This window comes from Sardina pilchardus, chromosome 4 (genome assembly GCF_963854185.1).
Source record: "Sardina pilchardus chromosome 4, fSarPil1.1, whole genome shotgun sequence".
NCBI lineage: Eukaryota > Metazoa > Chordata > Actinopteri > Clupeiformes > Clupeidae > Sardina > Sardina pilchardus.
The window spans coordinates 8,700,703-8,723,535 of NC_084997.1; the positions used below are offsets into that span (position 1 = coordinate 8,700,703).

At 44.3% G+C, this 22,833-nt stretch overlaps 2 protein-coding genes across 5 annotated transcripts in view; both read left to right on the plus strand.

The window, feature by feature from the left end:
- The window catches only part of LOC134078236 (RNA-binding motif, single-stranded-interacting protein 1), a 28,652-nt gene extending 18,886 nt beyond the window's left edge, over nucleotides 1-9,766 (plus strand). For 2 of the 4 annotated variants that reach the window (XM_062534005.1, XM_062534007.1), the window contains exons 5-14: nucleotides 80-237; nucleotides 1,106-1,185; nucleotides 2,454-2,569; nucleotides 3,287-3,336; nucleotides 3,530-3,617; nucleotides 3,871-3,921; nucleotides 5,756-5,821; nucleotides 6,431-6,511; nucleotides 6,665-6,743; nucleotides 6,878-9,766. In XM_062534005.1, the coding sequence (XP_062389989.1) occupies nucleotides 80-237; nucleotides 1,106-1,185; nucleotides 2,454-2,569; nucleotides 3,287-3,336; nucleotides 3,530-3,617; nucleotides 3,871-3,921; nucleotides 5,756-5,821; nucleotides 6,431-6,511; nucleotides 6,665-6,736 (762 nt within the window). In that variant the 3' untranslated portion in view covers nucleotides 6,737-6,743; nucleotides 6,878-9,766. Of the gene's footprint in view, nucleotides 1-79; nucleotides 238-1,105; nucleotides 1,186-2,453; nucleotides 2,570-3,286; nucleotides 3,337-3,529; nucleotides 3,618-3,870; nucleotides 3,922-5,710; nucleotides 5,822-6,430; nucleotides 6,512-6,664; nucleotides 6,744-6,877 lie in introns of all 4 variants that reach the window. The other 2 variants (XM_062534004.1, XM_062534006.1) reach the window with 1 other exon arrangement.
- Nucleotides 9,767-16,022: 6,256 nt separating this feature from the next.
- Nucleotides 16,023-21,536, plus strand: cd302 (CD302 molecule). The gene is made up of 9 exons (XM_062534008.1): nucleotides 16,023-16,185; nucleotides 17,023-17,148; nucleotides 17,241-17,357; nucleotides 18,204-18,377; nucleotides 18,739-18,873; nucleotides 18,965-19,075; nucleotides 19,532-19,705; nucleotides 19,817-19,840; nucleotides 19,957-21,536. The coding sequence occupies exons 1-9, from the start codon at nucleotides 16,104-16,106 to the stop codon at nucleotides 20,157-20,159; spliced, it is 1,146 nt and encodes a 381-aa protein (XP_062389992.1). The 5' UTR covers nucleotides 16,023-16,103; the 3' UTR covers nucleotides 20,160-21,536.
- The last annotated feature ends 1,297 nt before the right edge of the window (nucleotides 21,537-22,833 follow it).

A 22,833-nucleotide genomic window follows, 5' to 3' on the forward strand; every position in this document is an offset into this window, starting at 1 on the left:
TTTTTTACTCCTCACCCTCTGGCTCGCCTAACGTCTCTCCCTCTTTCTCTTTCTCTTTCGTTTTTCTTTGTTGTCGTAGCAACAAGAGCAGGACCCGACCAATCTGTACATTTCCAACCTGCCGCTGTCCATGGACGAGCAGGAGCTGGAGAACATGCTGAAGCCCTTCGGCCAGGTCATCTCCACGCGGATACTCCGCGACTCCAACGGCGCCAGCCGCGGCGTGGGATTCGCCAGGTAAGCTTCCCGACGGACCCAGGCAGAGGTCGAGAGGTCGGAGGATAGCGTATTAGCGGGACTTTGAAAAGATGGCCACAGGTGACCCCGGGTGGCTGTTATTTTCTCAGAGTCGCTAACGTACGGAACTTCCTCTGATTCCGAGGGGAGTTTCCTCTCTGCCTTTGCCCTTTATGACGCCATGTCTACTTTTAGCACCAGGGTCACACCTTCATTTGTCTCCTGGGGGAAAATTAATGGGCGATCGAGTTGTTGATTAGCTTTTAGCTAGACTTTTAAAAAGGCTTACCGCTACTGCACAAACACACACACACACACACACACACACACAAACACACACACACACACACACATACTGTACATAGAGAGAGAGAGTACATACATGGTTTCATTATGACAAGCGAGAGATTATTTATAGCTTTTAACGTGGGCTACTTCCCTAAGTGTGCTTACGTAAAAGGTGACAGCAGTGTCCAAAAAAGGCTGTCAATGATTTGCACACAGCTCTCTCTGTGTGTGTGTGTGTGTGTGTATGTGTGTATGCGCATATATGTAGGTGTGTAATTTTATGTGAGCAGGAAAAAAGCAATGTACGTGGCCGGGACGTGTCCCCACATGCCTCCGCTCTTGGAGAGCAAGAGAATCTGTGTTAACCTCACGTACTCCCAGGATTAAAGTCCGCTGACATTGAATGCCCCCATAGAATATAAACACACGCACACACACACACACACACACACATACACACACATTTCACCCAAAAGCTCCGTTGTCCAGGCCCCAGCTCCCCTCCCCTCCCACCCCCCTGTGGCCTCTGTACACACCACCATCTCCCTCACCCCCCCCGTGTCTCTTGTGTTTTGGGCAGGATGGAGTCGACAGAGAAGTGCGACGCCGTGATTAATCACTTCAACGGGAAGTTTATTAAAACGCCACCCGGTGTTCTGGGTAAGGAAGTCCTACATCTATTCCAGCCTGTTCTTCAATCGCTGCTCCACCCAGCGCTGATAAATCATTTGTTTATAGTTCACCTTAATCGCCTCGGCTGGTGAATGAGTGCGAGCCGTGGGTGGATTGCTCAGTCAGGCCGGCCGTCTCAGCTGGCACGCCAGAAAGCGTCTGATTGAATTCAGAGGTACATCTCAGGTGGAGAAAAGGGATCAGTGGCTCTAATGAATAGCGTTGGTATGTAACGGACGTGACTCACAACCTTTTGATGTAACACTCGCACGCAAGCACCATTTACGTTTAGTTTTTTTTTTTTTTTAATGGGGTAGCAGGCATATGGTTACAAATCAGGAGGGATTGGAAGGGCCTTGTCTGGCTGGGTTGATGAAGAGAACATCTGAAAAATGTAAAGAACGTATCTTAGCAAGATCTTTTCTTTATTACCATATTTATTATGCAGAATGATGAATAGTCATCTACTGGCCCTCCTATATGTCATTTGTACAACAAACAGAATCAGAGGAGAGTCTTGTAAGGTCTCCTAACTGACTGCATTGCAGTTTAGACAAACAAGCCTCCAAACACTAGCATCCCTAATAACAATGCCGTGCGAGTGAGTGCGAGAGTGCGTATTGATTTTTGTTGTTGTGATGCCGTGTCAGTGGGCCTGTGTGCTGTGTGTGTGTGTGTGTGTGTGCGTCTGAGACGGATGGAAGTGGGCGGGCGGGAGAGCAGAGGAAGAGGGAGGAGCGGGACGGAGTGCGGGTGGACGGGGGAGCGGCCTGCTGCGGCCTTCTTTCCCACTCTAAGCCCTGTAATTGGATTATTTGACTGGAATAGGCCTGAGTGGCTGCACAGCTTTGAGGGAAGGGAAGGGAAGTGATGGGAGAGGGAGGGGTGGAGGGAGGCTGTGTGTGGGGGTGGGGTGTGGTGGGGGGGTGGGTGGATTACTGCATGACAGCTGCCAAATCAGATGTCTGTATTCTTGGCGTTGTGAGTGAGGGGGGAAAGAAAGTGGACACTTTTAGCCAAACCCTTGCACCCTTGGTGACTGAGAGTAGAAGAAAAAAAGCTGGGTGAACACTGCTGGGTGGACAGTGTCAAGTGTATTTTGGGCAATGTTTGAAGACCTCTTTTCCTTCCCTCTTTCTGTTTCTCTCTTTCTCTCTGTGACTGTCTCTCCCTTTCTCTCTCTTTCTTTCTTTCTCTCACTCTCTCTCTCTCTGCCTCCCTTCCTCCCTCCCTCCCTCCGGATCTCCCCTCTGCAGCCCCCTCTGAGCCCTTGCTGTGCAAGTTTGCTGATGGTGGGCAGAAAAAGAGGCAGAGCCAAAACAAATATGTCCAGAACGGCCGTGCGTGGGCACGAGATGGCGAGGCCCGACTCGTAAGTGTGCCACTTTGTGCAGTGTGCTCTCTGTCCTGTGTGTGTGTGTGTGTGTGTGTGTGTGTGTGTGTGTGTGTGTGTGTGTGTGTGTGTGTGTGTGTGTGTGTGTGTGTGTGTGTGTGTGTGTGTGTGTGTGTGTGTGTGTGTGTGTGTGTGTGTGTGTGTGTGTGTGTGTGTGTGTGTGTGTGTGTGTGTGTGTGTGTGTGTGTGTGTGTGTGTGTGTGGTGTGTGTCTCTACCTGTCTGTCTCTGCCTTTTCACTTGTCTCCATTTGGACGCTATTTAAACAAAGCCTGCATGGATGTCTAAACAGAGCCCCGAGTATAACCTCTCAATGTAAACAGGCGCTATATAGGCCCCTGCTGAACTCCAGACCACCTAATGAGGTGTGGGGCTTTCCATGGGTGGACAGGTTGGTAGGAGATAGTCCCTCCCACTGGTTCCAGCAGGTGTTGGCTCCGCGCATAAAAGCCCTCCTATTTGCTCTGAAACTCCCCTGGTTAACCTGTTCCAGGATGGGGGGCTCACGTTGCAGGCTCGGCAGACCCAGGCAGGGCTGAGTGAATGTGCCAGTGCTGCGTGTGGGACATGTAAAAAGGGCATGTGGACGCGCATTGTTGTCACAGAGCGGGGGCCACAGAATGCACATTGCACTCGTGAAATGCCTTTGCTTTGTGCCGTTAGCCGCAGTCTCATGTTCTGTTGACTTTCTCTGCAGGCTGGAATGACTCTGACATACGATCCCACCACAGCTGCTATGCAAAATGGGTAAGACACACCAGGAAGGAAGGAACACAGAATTCTCCATTAGACTGCTGTGTCCTGTGCTGATGGATCTGTGCACTGCTGTATAAATCGTTTTCCTCATACCCCCCCCCCCTCTCTCTCTCTCCCTCTCTCTCTCTCTCTTTTCTCTCTCTCTGTCCACCCCCCCCTCTCTTTCTCTCCCTTTTGTCTGCAGATTCTACCCCCCTCCATACAGCATTGCGAACAGGATGATTGCCCAGACTGCCATGTCTCCATACATCTCACCCGTGTCCACGTACCAGGTCCGTATCTGCCCTGTGCTGCTCTCCTGCCTCGGTTAATCCCTTGTCATTTGACTGGTGATGTCAGTATAAAGAGCACTTGTGCAGTCAGGGATCATGTGCTTGTTTGCATCGCAGTTAAGTATCTGTGAGAAAGTCCCTTGGCTCTGATAGTGCTGATCCAAATAGCAAAAAGAGAGAACGCCCTAAAATAGCTCTTGGCAAAGCAGGCTGTGTTTACAGAGTGTGTGTGTGTGTGTGTGTGATGTTCCAGGTACAGAATCCTTCCTGGGTGGCCCATCAGCCCTACATCATGCAGCACCCGGTAAGAGCATATCAGTCTCACTGTTTGTTTACCCACCTGTCTGCCTGTCCATCCGTCTGTTTGTTTGTCTGTCTGTCTGTCTGTCTATCTGGCTGGCTCTGTCTGCCTCTGTCTCTTTCCAAACGCCCCAGCATCGTGGCACTTCAATAGCTCACTGTCTACGCCGGTTTTCTCTCGACCTCTGTTTTCACTTGGCCTCGCGGTCGAGATCGTTTGGTAGCGTTCGGGGGGAAGGCACACGGGCGACCTTCCACAAAGCCGCAGGCGCGGCGGACCAGAGTGGGCTGCATTTCCCACGTGCCCCGGCGCCACCGCCGCCTTGATGAAGACAAACGGCGCTCCGATGGAGATGGACGAGACGGCAGATCCTGCTGAGTCATGCGTGCGTGCGTCGGCCTCGTGGGAGACGGGATGCTGCAGGATTAGCGGAAAAAGACAGAAGATGACAGATTTCTCTGTCTCTTCACACTCTTTTATTTATTAATATAAAATATTTATTTATTTATTTTCCTTTTTTGTTTTTTTTTGCTGCTGACCACAACTCAGTGTGGCTACCTGGTGCGGAGCCTTAGTGATGATGGATCCAGGTGGCATTTGCACTGTTGCACAGAACAACTGATTTGTTAAACTAAGCACCAGCAGGCAGGTTGTCCACTGACTACACCCTGATGTGTTCTCTGCTGCAGGACACAGACATGCTAGGTGCCAAAAGGCCCAATTAAATTAGATTCAGAAGACTGAGGCCCATCTCCGGTCAACTGATGTTCATGGAGTGGACTGGACCGGTCTAGCAAGATAGTGGTTATTAATTTAGTTGGTTTGTATAGACGTGAACACTGTGATCAATGGAAACCGATACGGCAGCAAAAAAAGGGCTCAGTGTCAGGATGTCAGCCCAGCTTCCTGTACGTGCTGCAGATGAAGGTGTCACGTTTGCGAGCCACGAGGTGCGCATCCTAGTAAAAGCGGCCCGACGCAAAGTCCGTCCCTCTTGCCATTTACGGCTGAGCCGACCGCGCGGCCGTGCCGCAGTGCAGGCGCCTCGTGGCGGCTCGCGGGTGCCTGGGAGAGGAAATGGCAGCCGCGCGTCGCGCTGGAGAGGAGATGCCTGAGTGAGGCTGCAGCGGCGCTTCCTGTGCGAGTGGGTGGGCCCTCGGCAGACGGTGCTGCAGCCGCGCTGGTGGCCTTTTTTATGTGGCTCTGCGGATACGAGGTCACAGCTGACGAACCCAAACGCCGCGCGGCCCTGGGCACACGGGGACATGGGGAAGGGCTGCGCCCAGAGCCGCTCCACTGTCCTGAAGTCACTCCTCTCACCTCCCCCCCCCCACCCCCTCGCTCCACACTTCCTGTCCCCCACCGTCTCTCTCTCTGTTTCAATAGCAGTGGGTTTTTTTTTTTTGCATGAAATGCAAATTTGAAATGCAGATAGTGGTGGAGTGCCGGTAGTGATATGGAGAAAAAATATACACATATATGGCTTGCACTGCTGCACCTAAGGATGGTAGCAAAGGTGGTAACTAAAGAATCTTTGATGGTAGTCTTATAGTGTCTGTCAGGTTAGGGCACAGCGCTCGTTCCTATCTCTGTCTCTTTCTCTCTAACCCTGTGTTTTTACAATGTATATAAAACATTTTGCTACTAAAAAAAGCCTTTTTCCACTGTTCCACATAAGCCAAAGACACATGCACATCGGTGAAGTTAAACCACTTTGATTGTATCTGCAGTAGACTCTCCCTCCCTCTCTCTCTGTCCCTGCACTCACCCTCTCACACTGTGTCTGTGCCAGGGAGCGGTGATATCGCCCTCTATGGACCATTCTATGTCACTGCAGCCCTCCTCCATGATGAGCCCCCTCACGCAGCAGATGAGTCACCTCTCTCTGGGCAACACGGGAACGGTGAGCCAAACCCTCCTGGGTCAAACCCCACATCACACCGGCAGGGTTAGGGAAGCATGGCAGCCGCCCAAATGGGCTTAGTTCTGACTGCAGCTGACTTGGCGGCCTAAGGTGATCAGCTAGTGTCATCTGGGAGGAGCTAGGAAAGACGGCAGATTAGCTTGAACAACTTTCTCCTTCCGGTGGCACTTGGCATGACTAATGGGAGAGCTTTCCATCTGTCATTTCCATTTCTTACTGTGGTTTCCACTGAATATACAGTTAAAATCCCTTTACTTTCTCATCAAAACGAATACGATGGTGAACAAAAGAAATGTTTAGCAGTCATGAAGGCGGGTCTAGCTTGAACAGATGAAGACAGATGCACAGGATGGCTGAAAAGTCAGACAAACATTTTTTAACCATCATGCATTATTTTATGTCCAGCTTACATTGCTTTAAGTCAATCATTTAAGCTGTGACATCAACCAGAACTTTGCCAGTGACTCAGCATAATTATTCCCCTCTACTTGGGTTAGAGTCTCCATTAATCATTTGCTATAGATATGCTTGCATCGAAGCGATTGTTTTTCGTGTGTGTTTATGTGTGTTTTGTTTCTCATCTTGCAGTTCATGCCTGCTAACACCGCTATGCAAGGAGCCTACATCCCCCAGTATGCGCACATGGCAACCACAGCAGTCTCAGTAGAGGTGCGGTCGAGTCTGTTCACATTTTGATGCTTATGTTAGTGCCATGCTGGTTTAGAGTCATACTGAATTAGAATATCTCAGTTTTGATCTTTTATAATCTTTCCCTGGTAGTAGAGTACTTGAGGATAATTAGATCTCGTGTTTCTATTTTAGGAAAACAGTCCACAACAACAGGTGGAGTCATCTGGGGACCATTCCCCATACACTTATCAACAAAACAAGTGATGATGAGGTACGGCAAAGCATCTTGCACTTATTTTGAGCACACTGCGTCACATAGCCCTCCTTGTTTGTCCTGTAAGGTCCTATCTAAAACGATGACCCCCTTATTCAATTTGCTTTTGTGTTGTGGTGTACTTCTGACAGATATGACTGCGGATCCCAGGGGAGCGGGGTGACGGCTAAAACAATCATAGCTTCCTGTGATGAACTCTGGACACATCACCCTTTTTGCACAGGTTCAACAGTGACTCGCTTCTTTTTGTCAAACGAAACAGCCGCAACTATTTTCACGAGTGAAAACTGTGTATGATTTGAAATTCATCAAAGGATGCTAATTCTGAAAAATCTTAGGAGGAAAAAAAAGGAAAAAAAAAATATTTTAGTAAAGAAAGAACGTTTATTTTTTACCATGAATTGTCACATGAATGCAAGGACTTCGATTGGCATGTGACTCAATGTTTAAGATGCATGCGAATAACCTTATCTGTTGTTCATAATTTTTTCTATGACTTTAATTTTGTTCTTTCTTTTTTTTCTTTTTGTACTGAAATAGATTTATGTGTGTGCGTGTGTGTTGGGAAGTGTTTTTAGCCAGACATCCTGAAAAAAAGATGTTTTGTGCTTGCTGTGTGAGTGTTGCTATGGTGAAGTGTTACGTGTTTTTGCTTGTAAAATGTTATGTCTAGTTTTGGAATTTGTTTTGTTTTGTTTTGTTTTTTTTGTCTTATCATACAATTTGCCTTAAGATTTTCCACACTATAGCTGTACAGGCAACCTCTGACGCTAGGGGAGCACAGAAGAAAGCAGCTTTAAACGCTCTTGCCTTGTAGATCAGCTGGATAGGGCTTGTCTTAGGATTTAGCTGAGCAAAGTCGCTGTGGTTTTGTCGTAATTTTGCTTTCTCTCCCTGATCTGTGTAGTGCTTTTTTTCTTAGATTTTGAAAATGTTTCTGAGTGCTATGACTTCCAGGATGTGATGATTTGTGTGTTTGTTGGTTTGTGTTTTTTTTAATAGGATGTAATGTTAATATAATCAGAGGACCTTCGGGTGCTTTGGTTGTTTGAATGTGGTAGAAATTCTGCTGAATGATCACATTTGAATCTTGCCTTTTCTAGATTACTTGGTGTTGTAGATTTAGCTTTGACTTTAACATGTTGGGGTAGGGATAAGGGTTAATTTTGGTTTGGAGTCTTTTTGAGGGGAATCATCCTCTGTCGTTGGGCAGAATGTTTTTTTCTTGTTGTTTTCCTTTAAGCATTTTCAGTTGAAATGCAAAACAAACTTGGTTGTGTGGTTGTGTAACAAAGCCTTCCATCGCACCCTCTGCAAATTGTTCAGTGGAGTTAAAGCTGAGAGATGAATATGTAGATTTTAGAGCATCTAAGTTTCTTAAATAGGAAGCTAAAAAAAAAACTTGGCACTTTCAACCGAAGTTTACTTCACCAAAGACAGTGAACTAGTAAATAATGGCAAAACCGTAAGATTGGATTCTTGTTCATTTTTCTTCTTGTGAAAACAGGATGTCGTACACTTTTTACTGGACTAGGTCGCAGTTTGGAGAACGTGCCTTTTTTCTACATTTGCATTCAGTTGTCTGTAGTTGTTCAAGAATGGACATGAAAACGCATGACCGTAGGTTTGGATCCAACAAGTGCCACGTTGATTTCATCACTACAGACACAAACAAATGTAATGATAACAGTAAAGGAATAATGGCAACCAACACAGGAGAGAAGACAGTTTGAAACTATGAAATAAAGAGCAAAATGATGAATTTGCATTGATACAAAAAAAGTAGTCTATTCTATTCAGGCATGATAGCAACTAAACAACAGCAACTAAAAAAGGCTTTTAAAATTAAGTTTGTCTACCAAAAGACTGTGTTTTTTCCTCTTTTTTTTAACCTGGTGGTCGGACTGACCAGTTATCTACCTCAGAGTTTCTTTTCCTCCTCTGTTTTGCCGGCCGGGTTAGCAGGTCCTGCCCGGTCCACCAGACCAAACGGCACGCTCAGGAGCTGGCCCAGACACAGCTGTTTCCTTTCAGGTTATTTTTTAAATTTTTAATTTTTGAATTTCTCTATCTCTTTCTTCAAAGATTTAAAAAAAGAAAACATTTTTAATGACATATTATTATCATTATGAGGAACATTGTGCGTTGAACGTGTTTTTTTCTTTCTTTCTTTCTTTCTTTTTTTTAAAGTTTGTGTCTAGAGTCTAGACATTCAGTTTCATAGTTTCAAAAATTAGAATGAGGAAGAGGAGAAACATACTGCTGCTTAAACCATGAGAGACATATATCTATCCCAGTAGCTGATGAAGTCCAGAAAAGAGATTCAAATGCCAGGAGCTATGAGAGTTGTTGTGGTATTGACTGCATGCACTCCTTTACCATCCGCGTTGCTTTGTCCAAGTCCTCCGAGACTCGCAGCAGCATTTTCCTCTGTGGTTGGCTCGAATTCCAGCTTCCAAAAGCAGAGGAGAACGCCACCGTGACTATACTTGAGATTTCTGTGTATTGCCTGTGACTGAAAACAAGAAAACAAAACAAAAACAAAGTGACGCCGTTTGAGTTCTTGCAAGGGTTGTGCTGCTAGTAACACCTGAACCAAGTGCCATACTGCTCCTGGGAGAGAGGCATAAGTTGGATAAACAAAAGCATATATACAAGGAAGAGAAATGCTCATTAAATTAATCCATCATGTTCTAGACAGCCATTAAGTTATAAGAGAAAAAAGTAATAATTTATGAAGCAAGACGTTTTGTACAGACTGTTTGAAGAAATAAAAAGATTTTCATAGAGATATCTATATGAGAGTTAATTTTTTATTTTTTGTTTTACATGTGCCACACACTTGCCAGTGGTAACTTGTATGTCCGGTTAAAGAAAAGAAAACTTCCTCTTTACTTTTGTTTTGTAGTTTGTTAAAGCCAAAAAAAGACTTTTTCCAGTAGATTGTTACTTAAGCTTTATTTCTGTTCGATTCTTTGAAAACCTTTGAATAAAAACTTCGATTGAATGTGTGACGTGTTGCCCTTCGTCTTGTCTCAGTGTTTGGTGTGCGTTGTTCAATGTGATCATGACATTCAAGATCTCACACACAGTTGTTGAAGTCTACACACCTAACCTCCGTATCAGGCTGCTTGTCTATGCGTCAGACGTGTTACAGTTCAGTAGCAATCCATCAATGGACGGGCTGACATAGATTTGCAGAGTACAGCGATAACAACCACACTGAGGAAGCTTGTTTAACTTGCAAATGAGCCATATGCTAACACTATCTATAACAGCTATCAAATGCATTAAAGTTCACAAGCAAATCAACACAAAGCCATTGCATTTCCCTTTTGGTTCGCAGCATACATCCTTTTAATCACTGGTGTTGGAAAAAGAAGGGTTCCACACTAGGTTTGATAATTTTGATAATTGAAGCTATCAAAACATGTTGATAATTTGCCAACAATGAGTCTTTAAAAGACGTGCCACATTTGATTCCAGGATACATCATCAGCTGTGATGTAGAGTTTAGATAAGATCCTTTCAATGCAGGTGCTTTGATCCTTACACAGTGAAATAGATTGTACAACATGAATGCACTTTTGTTTGCTCCATATTGCTGTTGGTCAGAGATAAATGGGCCTTTCATTTTGTGCTGTCAGACTGAAGAGATGATTGCATGTCTCACTCCTTAACCTTCAACATGTGACACCCGACTGGGCTTGTGCATATACACCTTGGGTTTGGTTCATTGCACCTGGACATTCATGCACATGCATGTTGAATTGCCATTCCATGCAGGCATCATTACTAGGACATGACATAGTGCCTAGTTGTCGATGTTCATGGTGATGGAGATAGCAAAGTCTTGGTGTGTTACTGAGAGCCATGATCTTAATAGAATTGGCTACAAATGGCCTGAAAGGAGATGGTGTGGGAGGCATTGAATTAATACACACTGTGGTGCTGTTGAAGCACCGTGGAGCCACTTTATCCTTGTTGTGAGGCAGCCATTAAATCAATCCTCCGGCTCCCGTGAATGTCAAAAATCTCGGGTGTCACCCACGCTGTAAAGGATCAGGAATAGTAGATGTAGCCTTGTTATTGAAGGTGAGGCCCTTGACAGAGCTCATTCCACACTGCCCTGAGCACCCCTGTGAAAAAAGCCTTCAGCGCGCGGCTCGTTCTGAGCATCTCTCTGTGTCTGTGAAGCCGTGATCCTCGAGTGAGATAGTGCCGCTGTCGACTGTCAGGCATTTCGTCTGCCTCCAAAGTGGCACATAGAATACCTCCTCAAGGCCAAGGAGGAAGACCATCCCTGCGCTTGTTCCTCAAACCAGATGGGAATTCAAGTCGTTTGTCTCAGAAGACTGACACTGACCTTACTGTGTGGAGGAGGAGAGGCTGACACCTTCCTACAGGGAGAACATCTCCGCTTGATTGATTCATCCCTCCCTCTCTCCATATAGTGCCCTGTCCACCTCCGTTCTCCGCATCATGGCAGGACCCATACATTTATCATCCCCATTAATATGTAAGAGGAGTTAATGGTTATAATTTAGTGCATGGACGGTTGAATTATATTCAGGCAATCACCATAGTGTGTTAATAAGAAGCAGTGACAGCAGCGCAAACTGTTCTTCCAAAAAAGCAGCCGCATTGACGTCATCGCATTCGTCTTTAAACCAAGATCTGATTCATGGAGGGGTTAGCGGACCACAAAAACCAAAGCGTTAAAGTACCAAGTTCACTGGAAGAAGGTGACAAAAAGGGAACAAACACGCATACATGAAGCTACAGATTCTGTGGAAGGTGACTCAGGGGTCATCCCTGGAGAGGGGTTTTGTTTGAGCAGCAGAGGGACGTTTGTCTGTCTCTGTGGTGGATCAGAGCACTCGGCCGGGGCCCTGGTACTGTTCCTGGTTGGTGCCGGCCAGCGAGGGCTGGAGAGGAGAGGAGAGGGACAGGGCCCAGGCCTGGGAGCAGCAGATGGGGCCTCAGTGGGATCCTGAGGGGTGTGGGGGCACCCCACGGGGAGCCGCGAGGAACAGACGAGAAGTGAGATCGGGGCTGCAGCTGCCCCCCTCTCGGCCACCTGCGCCCGCGGGCCACACTGTGCTCCTGCTCCAACGCACGACCACGAGACACACACACACACACACACACACACACAGCCTCTTGCTCTGTCCATCCCTCTCTCCATTTAAACATATAGAACTAGTCTTGCTACCTGTCATACTACACATTCAGGTACATTTTCTCCTCTCTCTATTCCTCTACATTTCATACACTCAGTGGGAATTCAGCTGCTGTTTTACAGTCATTAATTCATATATCAGTAAGACATATGAATATCAGTAAGACATATGAATCATCCTCATCATAGGAACAATATTTGAAGATTTTTACGAATCAGTTTCTGTGTTAATGTACAACAAGGTAACACTCACTTTACAACACACACGGGACAATGGTATTAATTAACACTCATTACATTAGCAATATGTAACAGCACATTAATAGTCAGCTATTACATGAAGGGACTGCATACTGAAAATTGCTCTGTTTTTATATCTGTCTTAAGTTCCCTACCCCTTTCTTTACATTTCCCTGCCTCCCCAAGCTCATATAAGTTAGCTGAACTAATTGCACATTGTGCATTTGTTGCCCTGCCTTGTTGTTCTGTCGGCTATTTCTGGAGACCCGTGTGTTCACTGTTTGTTCTTTACCACACCTTTTAAGCACGAGCATGTACCACCACACCTCTCCAGTCAGCTTTGTGTTGTCTGATTTTAAGGCTCAAATATGTGCCTTGAATGCACTTTCAGATGTAGGCTCCACCACGGTGACATGCACCCGCTCGCCGCCACGCCCTCATTCTATCCCTCACCGTGCAGACTCTGCTTTTTTCCAGCCAAGACAGGATGATATCTCACCAGCCTCCCACTGGACAGGTTTGGCATCTTTGCGTTACTTAAAATAAACATTACCATTTGTCCTTCCCGAAAGCCTCATACCCTATGGCATCCATGTAATGAAATGTCAAGCTGCTTAACTAACTGCACTCTGTATCCAATGGCTGAGTTTAGACTCACACACAGACACACACAAAATTAAACATTATCGCTGAATTGTAATTAAAAAAAAAAAACACAAAAAATGAAATCGTCTTCTTCCCTCTCCAACACGGCCTGTATAATCATCCATCTGCCAACATTATGCCACTGAAGTCATACTTTCAACTTGAAGTGTGCTTAAAAATTGTGAAATGTAAATATTGCAAAACTAATCTTGGTCCTCTGCATACAAATCTTTGCTCTATATTTACATATGTATTAAAGCACCTCGTACTGAATTTACAACACGCCAGACCCCAACAGATTTAAGTAGTACAAAGTTATTTCTTATTGGCTGTTAAAATCCCCAACATTATTGGCATTACAGCACAATGTCTGGAGTGACATGGTGTGACAAATAGACATGGTGGCTTTGTTCCTACTGACACTTCTTCCCTTTCTCCCTTGCAGTGAAGTGTTTGGGTGTCTTTTGTGTGGAACTGTTGGATTCCATACCCCACAGAGTGGTCTGTCAAATCAGTTCTCACCAGCACTCTTCTCACTCATGGTGCTCAGTATTCCACCTCATATGGCCCTTCAGTTGGCCCGTGTGTGGCGTTGAGACTGCGGAAGCCCCGAGACTCCGAGATATTCGTCACACAGCACCCTCTACTGTACTGTGGACAGAACTCTCCTTCAGCATTTAACAGGGTGACTGACTGCAACACAAAATAACATGTATACAATGTTGCTCAGAAAAGGTATAGCGATAATTGCATCATGATGCACTTGATTTCACCAAACAGATGCGTTGATCATGTACCATTAGGCCAAACTACAAGTATAATGTTCACCTGTTCGGGTAGCTTTCTTCTTCCTGGTGAACAGGTAGTAGTAAGACCAATTACATTTTCAAAGCTTTAAAGCATTTAACTGAGTTGCAATATTCAAAAATACGCAGGCTGCATATTCATATAAACCATACGGCTTGGGTCCATTGTCTATGTCAGAAGAAGCACACTGAAGAAAATATTGCATTTACCTCAGTGAGCCCCATTACGCACTACGAGCACCATCTACAGGACTTTTTTTAAGTGACCTACATGAGAAAGTTACGCCTCTCCCATATGTTTCCAAGTTTTCGCTATACATAAGTTGTTTGCTCGACTTATTCTGGCTCTACCTGCCATACTCAGACTGGACAAGATAAATGAAACGACAGTGCTGATTTGGATGAATATTTTCTCAAAGGCCAAATGTTACAAGTCTACTGTTTTCGTCTGGGAATTGGAAGGACGACTCTTTGTAACAAATTATGGAATGTAATGAATGTGGAAAGAATGTAGGCTGACTACACTATTCGAACTAGATTGAACAAATAGGCTACCTACGGCAACATTGTAGCTAACAAGTGACAAGATGCCATAACGAACGGTGCGCTAGAATCTATTCTACACGGTCCAGGAAGATAGGCTACTACCAGAGAGGGTTAAAGTGAAGGATCTTTGCTCCTACTATGTTGGGCCGTGTGCCCGACTGAAGCTTGATTCCGGTGTTGTGTGCCTTCTGGTTTTTCCACCTACTGGTTTCGGAGCTGTTGCCGAGGCTGCCCAGCTGTCATGTATACCTATCAACAGCAACCGACGGCTACCGAAGTCCACAGATTCGCTATATTCATAGACATTTTACTGGGCTTTGCATGTCACACCTCAATAAAAACTGTGTTGACCTGAACTGAACATTTGAGCACTATATTACTATAACATATTCCAGCGGGAAAATTGTTTTGTAAAAGTAGTCAAGCTGCATGAATTTGTGTCGTGCTGGATTCGAACCCTCCTCAGCAAAACTATTTACGCACAAGTCCGACTCGCTGCCGATTGTGCTATCGTTGCTCACGCTATCATTTAGATAAGACTTTGTCTTCACTCAGTAGATCATGAAGTACCGTTTATCCCAACCTTCCAAAACAACTGGTTACCTTCATTCAGACTTTAAAACATAACTGTATCATGCACTCTACTGGCCTTTGCATGTCACACCTCAATACAAATTGTGTTGTGAAGGAAAATGAAGTAGGCCTATAGGCTACACTACGAATAGGCCAAACAACGTTCAGTTCTTACACCAATTAGCCTAGGCTAAATAGTTTTTCTGACATCAGCAGGTGATCCAATATAGCTAGGCTACAACGAAAATAATGGAAAAAAGGTTGTGCGCATGTTTTGTTGAAATTTCTTCGATCAGAGCTTTGGAAACGTGGGTGCACCTGTCATGTTGACATATGCCCAAGCAGTTTGTAGGGATTATCTGTAATTGAGGCCAAGGTAACCAGTTGTTTAGGCATGTTCAAACAGTGAATATTGGCGTACTGTGTGATTTTAGAAAGGCCTACACATTTGATTGAGATGTTGGTGGTGTGGAGGGGCGCAAAATGGTCTCGCATGCCTCTTGTTTTCCTGAGAAGGGTTCGAATCCAGCACGATACGAAGATCGTATTTAATGTTAGAACAAATATTTTTTGCCCCTTGTGATTGTTATAGGCTAGTGTAGTGTACTCAGATGTTCAGATCAGTTCAGCACAGACAAAAGGCCAGTAAAATGAATCCAAGGAACGTATTGCAGCCCATCTGTTAGAAAGCGAGGCCAGGGTAACCAGTTGTTTTAGACCCATTGATTCAGAATCCGTGCGCTGCCTGTTAGAATTTATGACAAATCCTTGCACATGGATATGCAGACGTGTAACAGAAGGTAGAGTGCATGATACAGTTATGTTTTAAAGTCTGAATGAAGGTAACCAGTTGTTTTGGAAGGTTGGGATAAACGGTACTTCATGATCTACTGAGTGAAGACAAGTCATATCCAAATAATAGCGTGAGTAAAGATAGCACAATCGACAGCGAGTCGGACTTGTGCGTAATTAGTTTTGCTGAGGAGGGTTCGAATCCAGCACGACACAAATTTATGCAGCTTGACTACTTTTACAAAACAATTTTCCCGCTGGAATATGTTATAGTAATATAGTGCTCAAATGTTCAGTTCAGGTCAACACAGTTTTTATTGAGGTGTGACATGCAAAGCCCAGTAAAATGTCTATGAATATGTAGCGAATCTGTGGACTTCGGTAGCCGTCGGTTGCTGTTGATAGGTATACATGACAGCTGGGCAGCCTCGGCAACAGCTCCGAAACCAGTAGGTGGAAAAACCAGAAGGCACACAACACCGGGGTGGGTTTAGCAGTCGACGTCTGACGTAGGTAGCCTAATGCCCGAGTTCAGCTCACACAAACTTTAGAGCGACCAACGTCTTTACAACCATGGAACCAATGCGACGATGTCACCTTTCCTTTCTGTGCCGTGCTGTATTGTTTGTGGTATTATGGCAGGTTACCAGAACTGGTAAGTGAGTATAAACCTATTAGGTTGATTGTCTTGAAACTGTACCAACTTTAAAGTTACTCTTTTTGATCCACTGTTGCAGCGCTGACACCGTAATTCTGTTGTAAAAGACTACTCTGTACATGTTGTTGTGTCATAATAATGGGCCTTCAGGGCAAGACGATGTGTTATTGTCGTTTGATTACTGTTGTTGTATGATTTAGCCCAGCTATGCATGTGTTTTGGAGAGTCTAATGCTATGAATAGCTTCATACTGGTTCGTGTTAAAAGTTAAAACAAGTGGCAGCCTAACCTAACGCCTCAAATGCCCTTTCTCTTCAAGTGGCTTTTGAACTTTCAGAGGAAGCTTGAAAGGAAATCTAAAAATCCTAGTGTTACGCAATTTCCATGTAATCACAGTAGGCTACGCTATCTGTGAAAGTAAAAGTCGGCACGAAGACGCAATCTTTCCAAAGTGTTTTTGTTTGTTCGATTGTTAATTTTGTCTGCCATTGGCAGTGCGCTTTTTGTGCGATTTCTGATAGGAGATGACGCTGACCAGTGCAACAGCTGACTAAATGTCATGTTTAGTCAAGTTCCTGGTTTTCACTGGTCATCAGGATTCGCTGTCTTCAAAATTGCAACAATGTTGGACATTTAGTGGCCTCATGGTGGTGGCATGTCATGTCACGTAGTCATTTGGTTACGCAGCCAACGTGAATACAATGCGTTAAACAAGACACTGCAAAGACTGCAAGACACTGATTTCGCAGGCACAGACAAGGTTATAGTTGTTTACTTCCAGCTAAAGAAAACTTTAAGAGTAGAGCAAATTAAGAATGTTATTCCACTTTTCAGATTGCCCTGCAGACGGACGCACCTGGGTGCCTTTTGGGGACAGCTGCTATCATTTCGTACATGGAGAAGAAGACAAAGCGAAAAGTTATACCATTGAAGAAGCGAAGAGATTCTGCCAAGCAAATGGTAAGCTACCCTGGTGACAGTGGCCCACAATCTTTGCCTCAGAGACTGGGAGCCAGTTAATCATTTCTGTGTTAATTTACCTATGTATTCAGGTACTGGCCTTCTGCAGATCTCCAGTGCAGAAGAAAATGCATTCGTCATTAAATACAGTCCCAGCGTTTGGAAAGACAACCTGAATGTGTGGCTGGGCATGTCTTATGATGCCAATGGTAAGACCGTTGAGGATTTACCCACTGTAGAACAGTGATGAAGTGAACTGCACTTGTTTGTATGTTGAAGGAAAACCTGAATCATGTAAAAAGGATTACTGAGCTTAGCATGACCACATTCTCTCTCCAAAATGGAATGTGTACCACTCCTAATCCACAACAACAGATGACCTCTGTGGTCGTATAGCCTGCCCCACTGCGTTAAGTGAGTGAAACCTACTTACACACAATGCTTTTGAGAGCATGTAACTCGCTATACTTGTCCCAGTAATACAATTTGGCTGTAAGAACATGGGGGAGGTATCGGAATGATAACAACACTACATGGAAACAAGGCAAGCTGTGGGGTGGCTACCGCACACACAAATAATTGAACAACATCAGGAAATCCTGTGTTGCGAAAGCAGCTCCAATGCGAAGGCAAAAGCAGTGGATGAAAGGCGCAAAAGAAAATTCCATTTACATTCAGATATGGGTAGCTTTCAAGTGTGTATTTGAAGTGCATATTATCGATGCTCTTGATGTTTTCCTTTTTTTTTTTTTACTTTTACATGGTTATTTTGACAACTGTTATCTCTTTCCCAAACATGACATCTGAAACTGGCTCTATTGTTTTCTCTGTTTTGTTTGTTTGTTTTGTTTTGTTTGTTTCGTTTGTTGTAGGGAAAGCAAACCGAGACCTGGGAATAATGATTTCTATTTTATTTCCTTCAATTGTTTTTCCAATGCAAAAACAATAATAATATGTCATTTTAAACTAATTATATTTGCATTCTGTTTGACACTTTGCCCCAATGAGTTGAGTATTCTTTAAATGCACTGATGCCTCTGATTTTTGTCTCTCAGTGAAGAAATACCAGTGGTTCGATCACACGGCTCTGAGCTATAAGAACTGGGAGGACAGCTCTGACCTGTCGCTGGTGGACACCTGCGTGGCCCTGCACCTGAGCACAGGCCAGTGGCTCAAGGTGAGCTGTGCCGATGACCCAGAGCATGGAGTGGTCTGTCAGGCGCCAGGAGGTAAGGAGTCTTGTACTGCTGCCACGTGGATTCACCAACTGAATTCACCTGTATTATTTTGTCATTTAGTATGTGTAAGCAAATGAGCAGTTGTAAAAGGTCTAATAGTAAGTAGGGCTATGGCGATTCAAACAATATGGATAGTATAAAGTAGATAGGTCTAGAATTCATTGTCTACTGGCCCATCGGGGTACTGTTTACCCTGTCGGGACTTCATTTCCCGATAATGGCATTCTATACATTATCCCTTCGGCCCACATAGACTTCATGAGTGCTTTTCAAAGCATCTATGGAACCAAAAAGTTATCCAGATATTGCTATGCCCACTGTTAAGTCATTTATTGCCATTCGTCATTTTCAGAAATACTGGACGATTGCCCTAAGGATGGGAAAAACTGGACCGCCTCAGGGACTAGATGCTACCATTTTGTCCAGGCAGAAGCTGGAGGAAAGGCCTTCACGTTTGAGGCCGCCAAGGCACAATGCCAAGGCTATGGTAGGTCTATGAGCTGGAGCCGTCACTACGCAGGTCACCTGCATTGGTTATTTTGCTATTAATTTATGACCTTTTCTGCTGCTTTACACAGAGCTTCTGCAGCCGACCGCTCTAGAGGAGAATCAGTATATTGTTGACTACAGTGCCAATGTCTGGAAAAGCAACATCAATATATGGTTGGGCATGTATTTTGACACAGATGGTAAGAAGCACACAATGTGGTCATACTGAGTATGTTTGGCTTAAAGTATTATCAGTGATCTAATATCGGTGTTTATAGTAATATTATTTTAATTACATTTTCCTGTTTTACCCAATTCTATTCAATTACCATACCATAATTATACTATATTGTTAAGCTCCATTAGAGAAGCTCTGCAACTTTTTGGAAAATAAGCGTGCGTTCTGTGAGCGTGCAATAACCCAGTCTGACACTGCTAGCCTAGCATAACTAGCTCGTAGTGGGTTAGCTATAGGCTAGCTGTCAGCTAACTGGGCAGATGTTGTCAGACTGGGTTATGTGATGCACAGAGAAGACAAGGGTATGTATCCTCTATCCGACTCTAGATGCCCAGAGAGTTGCCGTGTTCCTTTAACACTGCGCAACACTCTTCACAACAAATCTTAATAAGTCAGATGTTTCTCCACCCTTGTGCAGCGGATGATTTCAGATGGCTTAACAATGGCCCAGTGAGCTACAGTAACTTTGAGGACGCCGGGGACACAGAAGAAGTGGACTCATGTGCAGCCATGCGCGTCAGCACTGGACAGTGGCTGAAAGTGAGCTGCAACCAGGACACGGAGCACGGCGTGGTCTGCGAAGCTGCCGACAGTAAGGGACACTTTAAATGCATAGACACCTGCCAGTGTCGAATGAGCCGCAATCCACAGCGTGCCACAAGGCCCTCGTCTGACCTGCTTTTATGTCTCTCTCTTTCCTCAGAGCCCGTGGAGACAGGCAGAGCCAGTAAGTGTCCTGCTCGTTCATCATCGGCCTTTGTTAGAACCTTTAACCTTTTGTATGTGTGTGTTTTATTTTCAATTTTGAAGGGAAATCTTTTAACCTGGTCCCTGTTCTGTCAGGGGGCAGTCCTTTGATGTCAGCACTGGTCATCATGAGTGTGGTGGGCATCATTGGCATCTCCGCCGTCCTCTGGTTTGTGCATCAGAGGAACAATCCCGGCTCCTCCATCCTCACCGCCTTTGAGTTTCACCCGCCTTTCAGATCGCCCGGCTTTGACGAGACGTGCCTGGTGGAAGCAGAGGAGAATGACGACCAGCCTTAAGAGTGTTTTAGCACACTGCACTCTCTCGGATTACTATCTGGTGTTGTTTGGCATGGAATGGCATACTCCTTAGTATGTGTGAAAACGCTATGAGATAGCTGAAGGTTACTGAACAATTTGGGCAGTTTAGATCTGCGCAGTTCTGATATACTAACAGTCCTGAAAGGCACACAACTCGCATTGCATTCTTCACACGAATGAGATATTTTTCTTGTTGATTTCTCAACCACTAACCCTTGGCCTGTGGCCCAGTAAGCGTAAAGTTTGGCTTTAAATGAGAAAGTCTTGACACACGAGACAACATTGCTCTCCATTGGTGGTTAAACGGCTGTCCTCGAATGCCTTCTGTGACGTGTGTGGGTGTGTGTGTGAGTACAGCAAGGTAAATTAGACCACACTCATGAAGACTTTTCTTTTGTTGTGCTTCACATCTCACCAAATGTGTCTCGGCATGTTCCAGTGGGCCACAATCCAATCTGGATCTTAGATGCACAGTTGTGCGATATAATTACAGTGTAGCCTTAATTAATGCAGTCTGAATGGTTGTTTTATTGTATTCAGATTGTTTTTATGCACACCTACAGTGATTCTTGAAATTTAGAAGGCCATCTTTTTTTTTATTGTGTTTGTCTAAAAGCTGTATAAGCGTCAGTTGCCACAGCTCCCTAACCCTACAGGTCTGTATCCTATCCAGTGTGCTAAAGGATATGTGGACCTTGACTTCTGTCAAGGATTGTGCAAGGGATGTTTACCCAAACATTTGGGTTGAGGCTTGTGCTCAGGAAAAAAAAAACATCCCAACGCCCTTTGGAACTGTAAGAATCGCTTGCCTTTCATGTTCAAAAGGCTTTGGGCTGTTTGTTCTCGTCTCCATTTGTTTTCTCGCTGCAAAAATACTGATATAAGCGCTTGCACTGTAGTTACATGCTTGCTCACAATTGCAGAAGCTCCTTTACAGCTGTTACTGAACTTTGAAACAAAGTGGGGCTCTGGCATTCTGACATAGTTTCAATCTTTCTTTTTTTGCCATTTGTGTGATTTGTCAGTGTTCTGTGAATGCCTTCGTGTGAATGTTTTGAAACCAACGCTTTGGACTTGCTGTTCCCTTGAGGAGGAATACAGTTCGTCCTGAAATCCCCATGTGCACTATTTGATAAGAACTTACTTCAGTTCATTGCATTTTCTTTATTGTGGAATAGCGTGGAATCCAAGCACTTTTATTAAAAGCCAAACTAATTGGTTGACTATTCCTGTACAAATTTTGCTCATGTTTTTTTCCTTTGTCTGTGAACCAAATCCCTTATTATAAATGAAACCACTTCAAGGCTGTGTCTGTCATTTCCCACAGAGATGAATAAAGAGTGGTCTTAGTAAGTATGTGGCAGCCTTTTTATTGAGCAAAGCATATGAATATTTCACACAAATTTTGTACATAATATGGTCAAAACATAAGTGTGTCTTGACTGTCCCAACCAGAAATAAGTTGTTTACATGAATACTCACTGACCGATTTTCTTTGTGTTTTCTGATTATATTTTGTCTACATTTGTATACAATATTTCTTGTCCCCAAATATGGTATATTTATAATGTAATATTTGTGGATCTGAGATTTAGTGGCAAAGCCGTAAATCACAGCTAAATATACATCTGTCATTGCATAATTAAATGGAATGTGATGAATTGGGGCAGCATATTGAGGACAGACTAATTGCCCCTGGAGGGATGTATAAATCACTGTCACTGTCACACCCTGGAAGTGTCAGTCTACCTGTTCCACATCTGAAAGAGCAGCTCAGGTCCACTCTCATCCAAATAGCTTTTGTCTCATTCAGCCATGTAGTTTCGGACCAAATGTCCACACAGTCAATGTTAAGTGGTATTAGGGGAAACCAAGAATGTAAGTGATTCTATTGATTCATTTCAAAATAGCAACTTTCTATTTCACACGCCTCCTTCCTGGGTTGATGGATAAACATAGAAAAAAACAGTCATGGCCAAATATGGTATTGATTATGATAGGGCAGTATACTGCAGTTTGTTTCAGATCATTTAAAAACCTTGGAGTTTGGTCTAATCATTTGATGAGGAAAGAAAGACTAGTGTTTTAGTTTTTTCGCCCGTCAGAGGTCCTTGTCTCACCTGATAGTGCAGAGTGTGCCAGGTCATTTTTCTTCATGGCCACTAGGGTGTGCTGTGAATCATCTCAGGCTGCATCCTAGTCTGGCTGAGAAAAACATGTCAAGGTCCCTCTTTGTGTAATCAGATTGTGTATGTGTCACCATTGTTGGAATTGTGAAAATGTGCAAATGTCTAAATTTGGTCACTTGTATATAGTGTATTATCTCACTTTGAAACCTAGAGCTGATAAGTGTTCAGTATGAATACACTGTGTGCTCTATGCCACACGGATACACTTTATTTGACAAATCATGCCCCACTAATGTTTAAAATGTCCATTTTTAATCCATTTATACTTGAATTTTAAAAGACAAAAATGTGAGACAAAGAAGCAGAAGAAAGAATATCTTGGGCCCTCTGTGAACTAATCCCACAGATCAGATGGCAACAAAGGCTGAGAAATGATGAGGTCAGCCGACACACGGGGCCTGGTGAACCCTGAGGAGCATTCTCCCGGCCTAGTGTTTCACAGGTCATGTGATCTCTCGAGACCC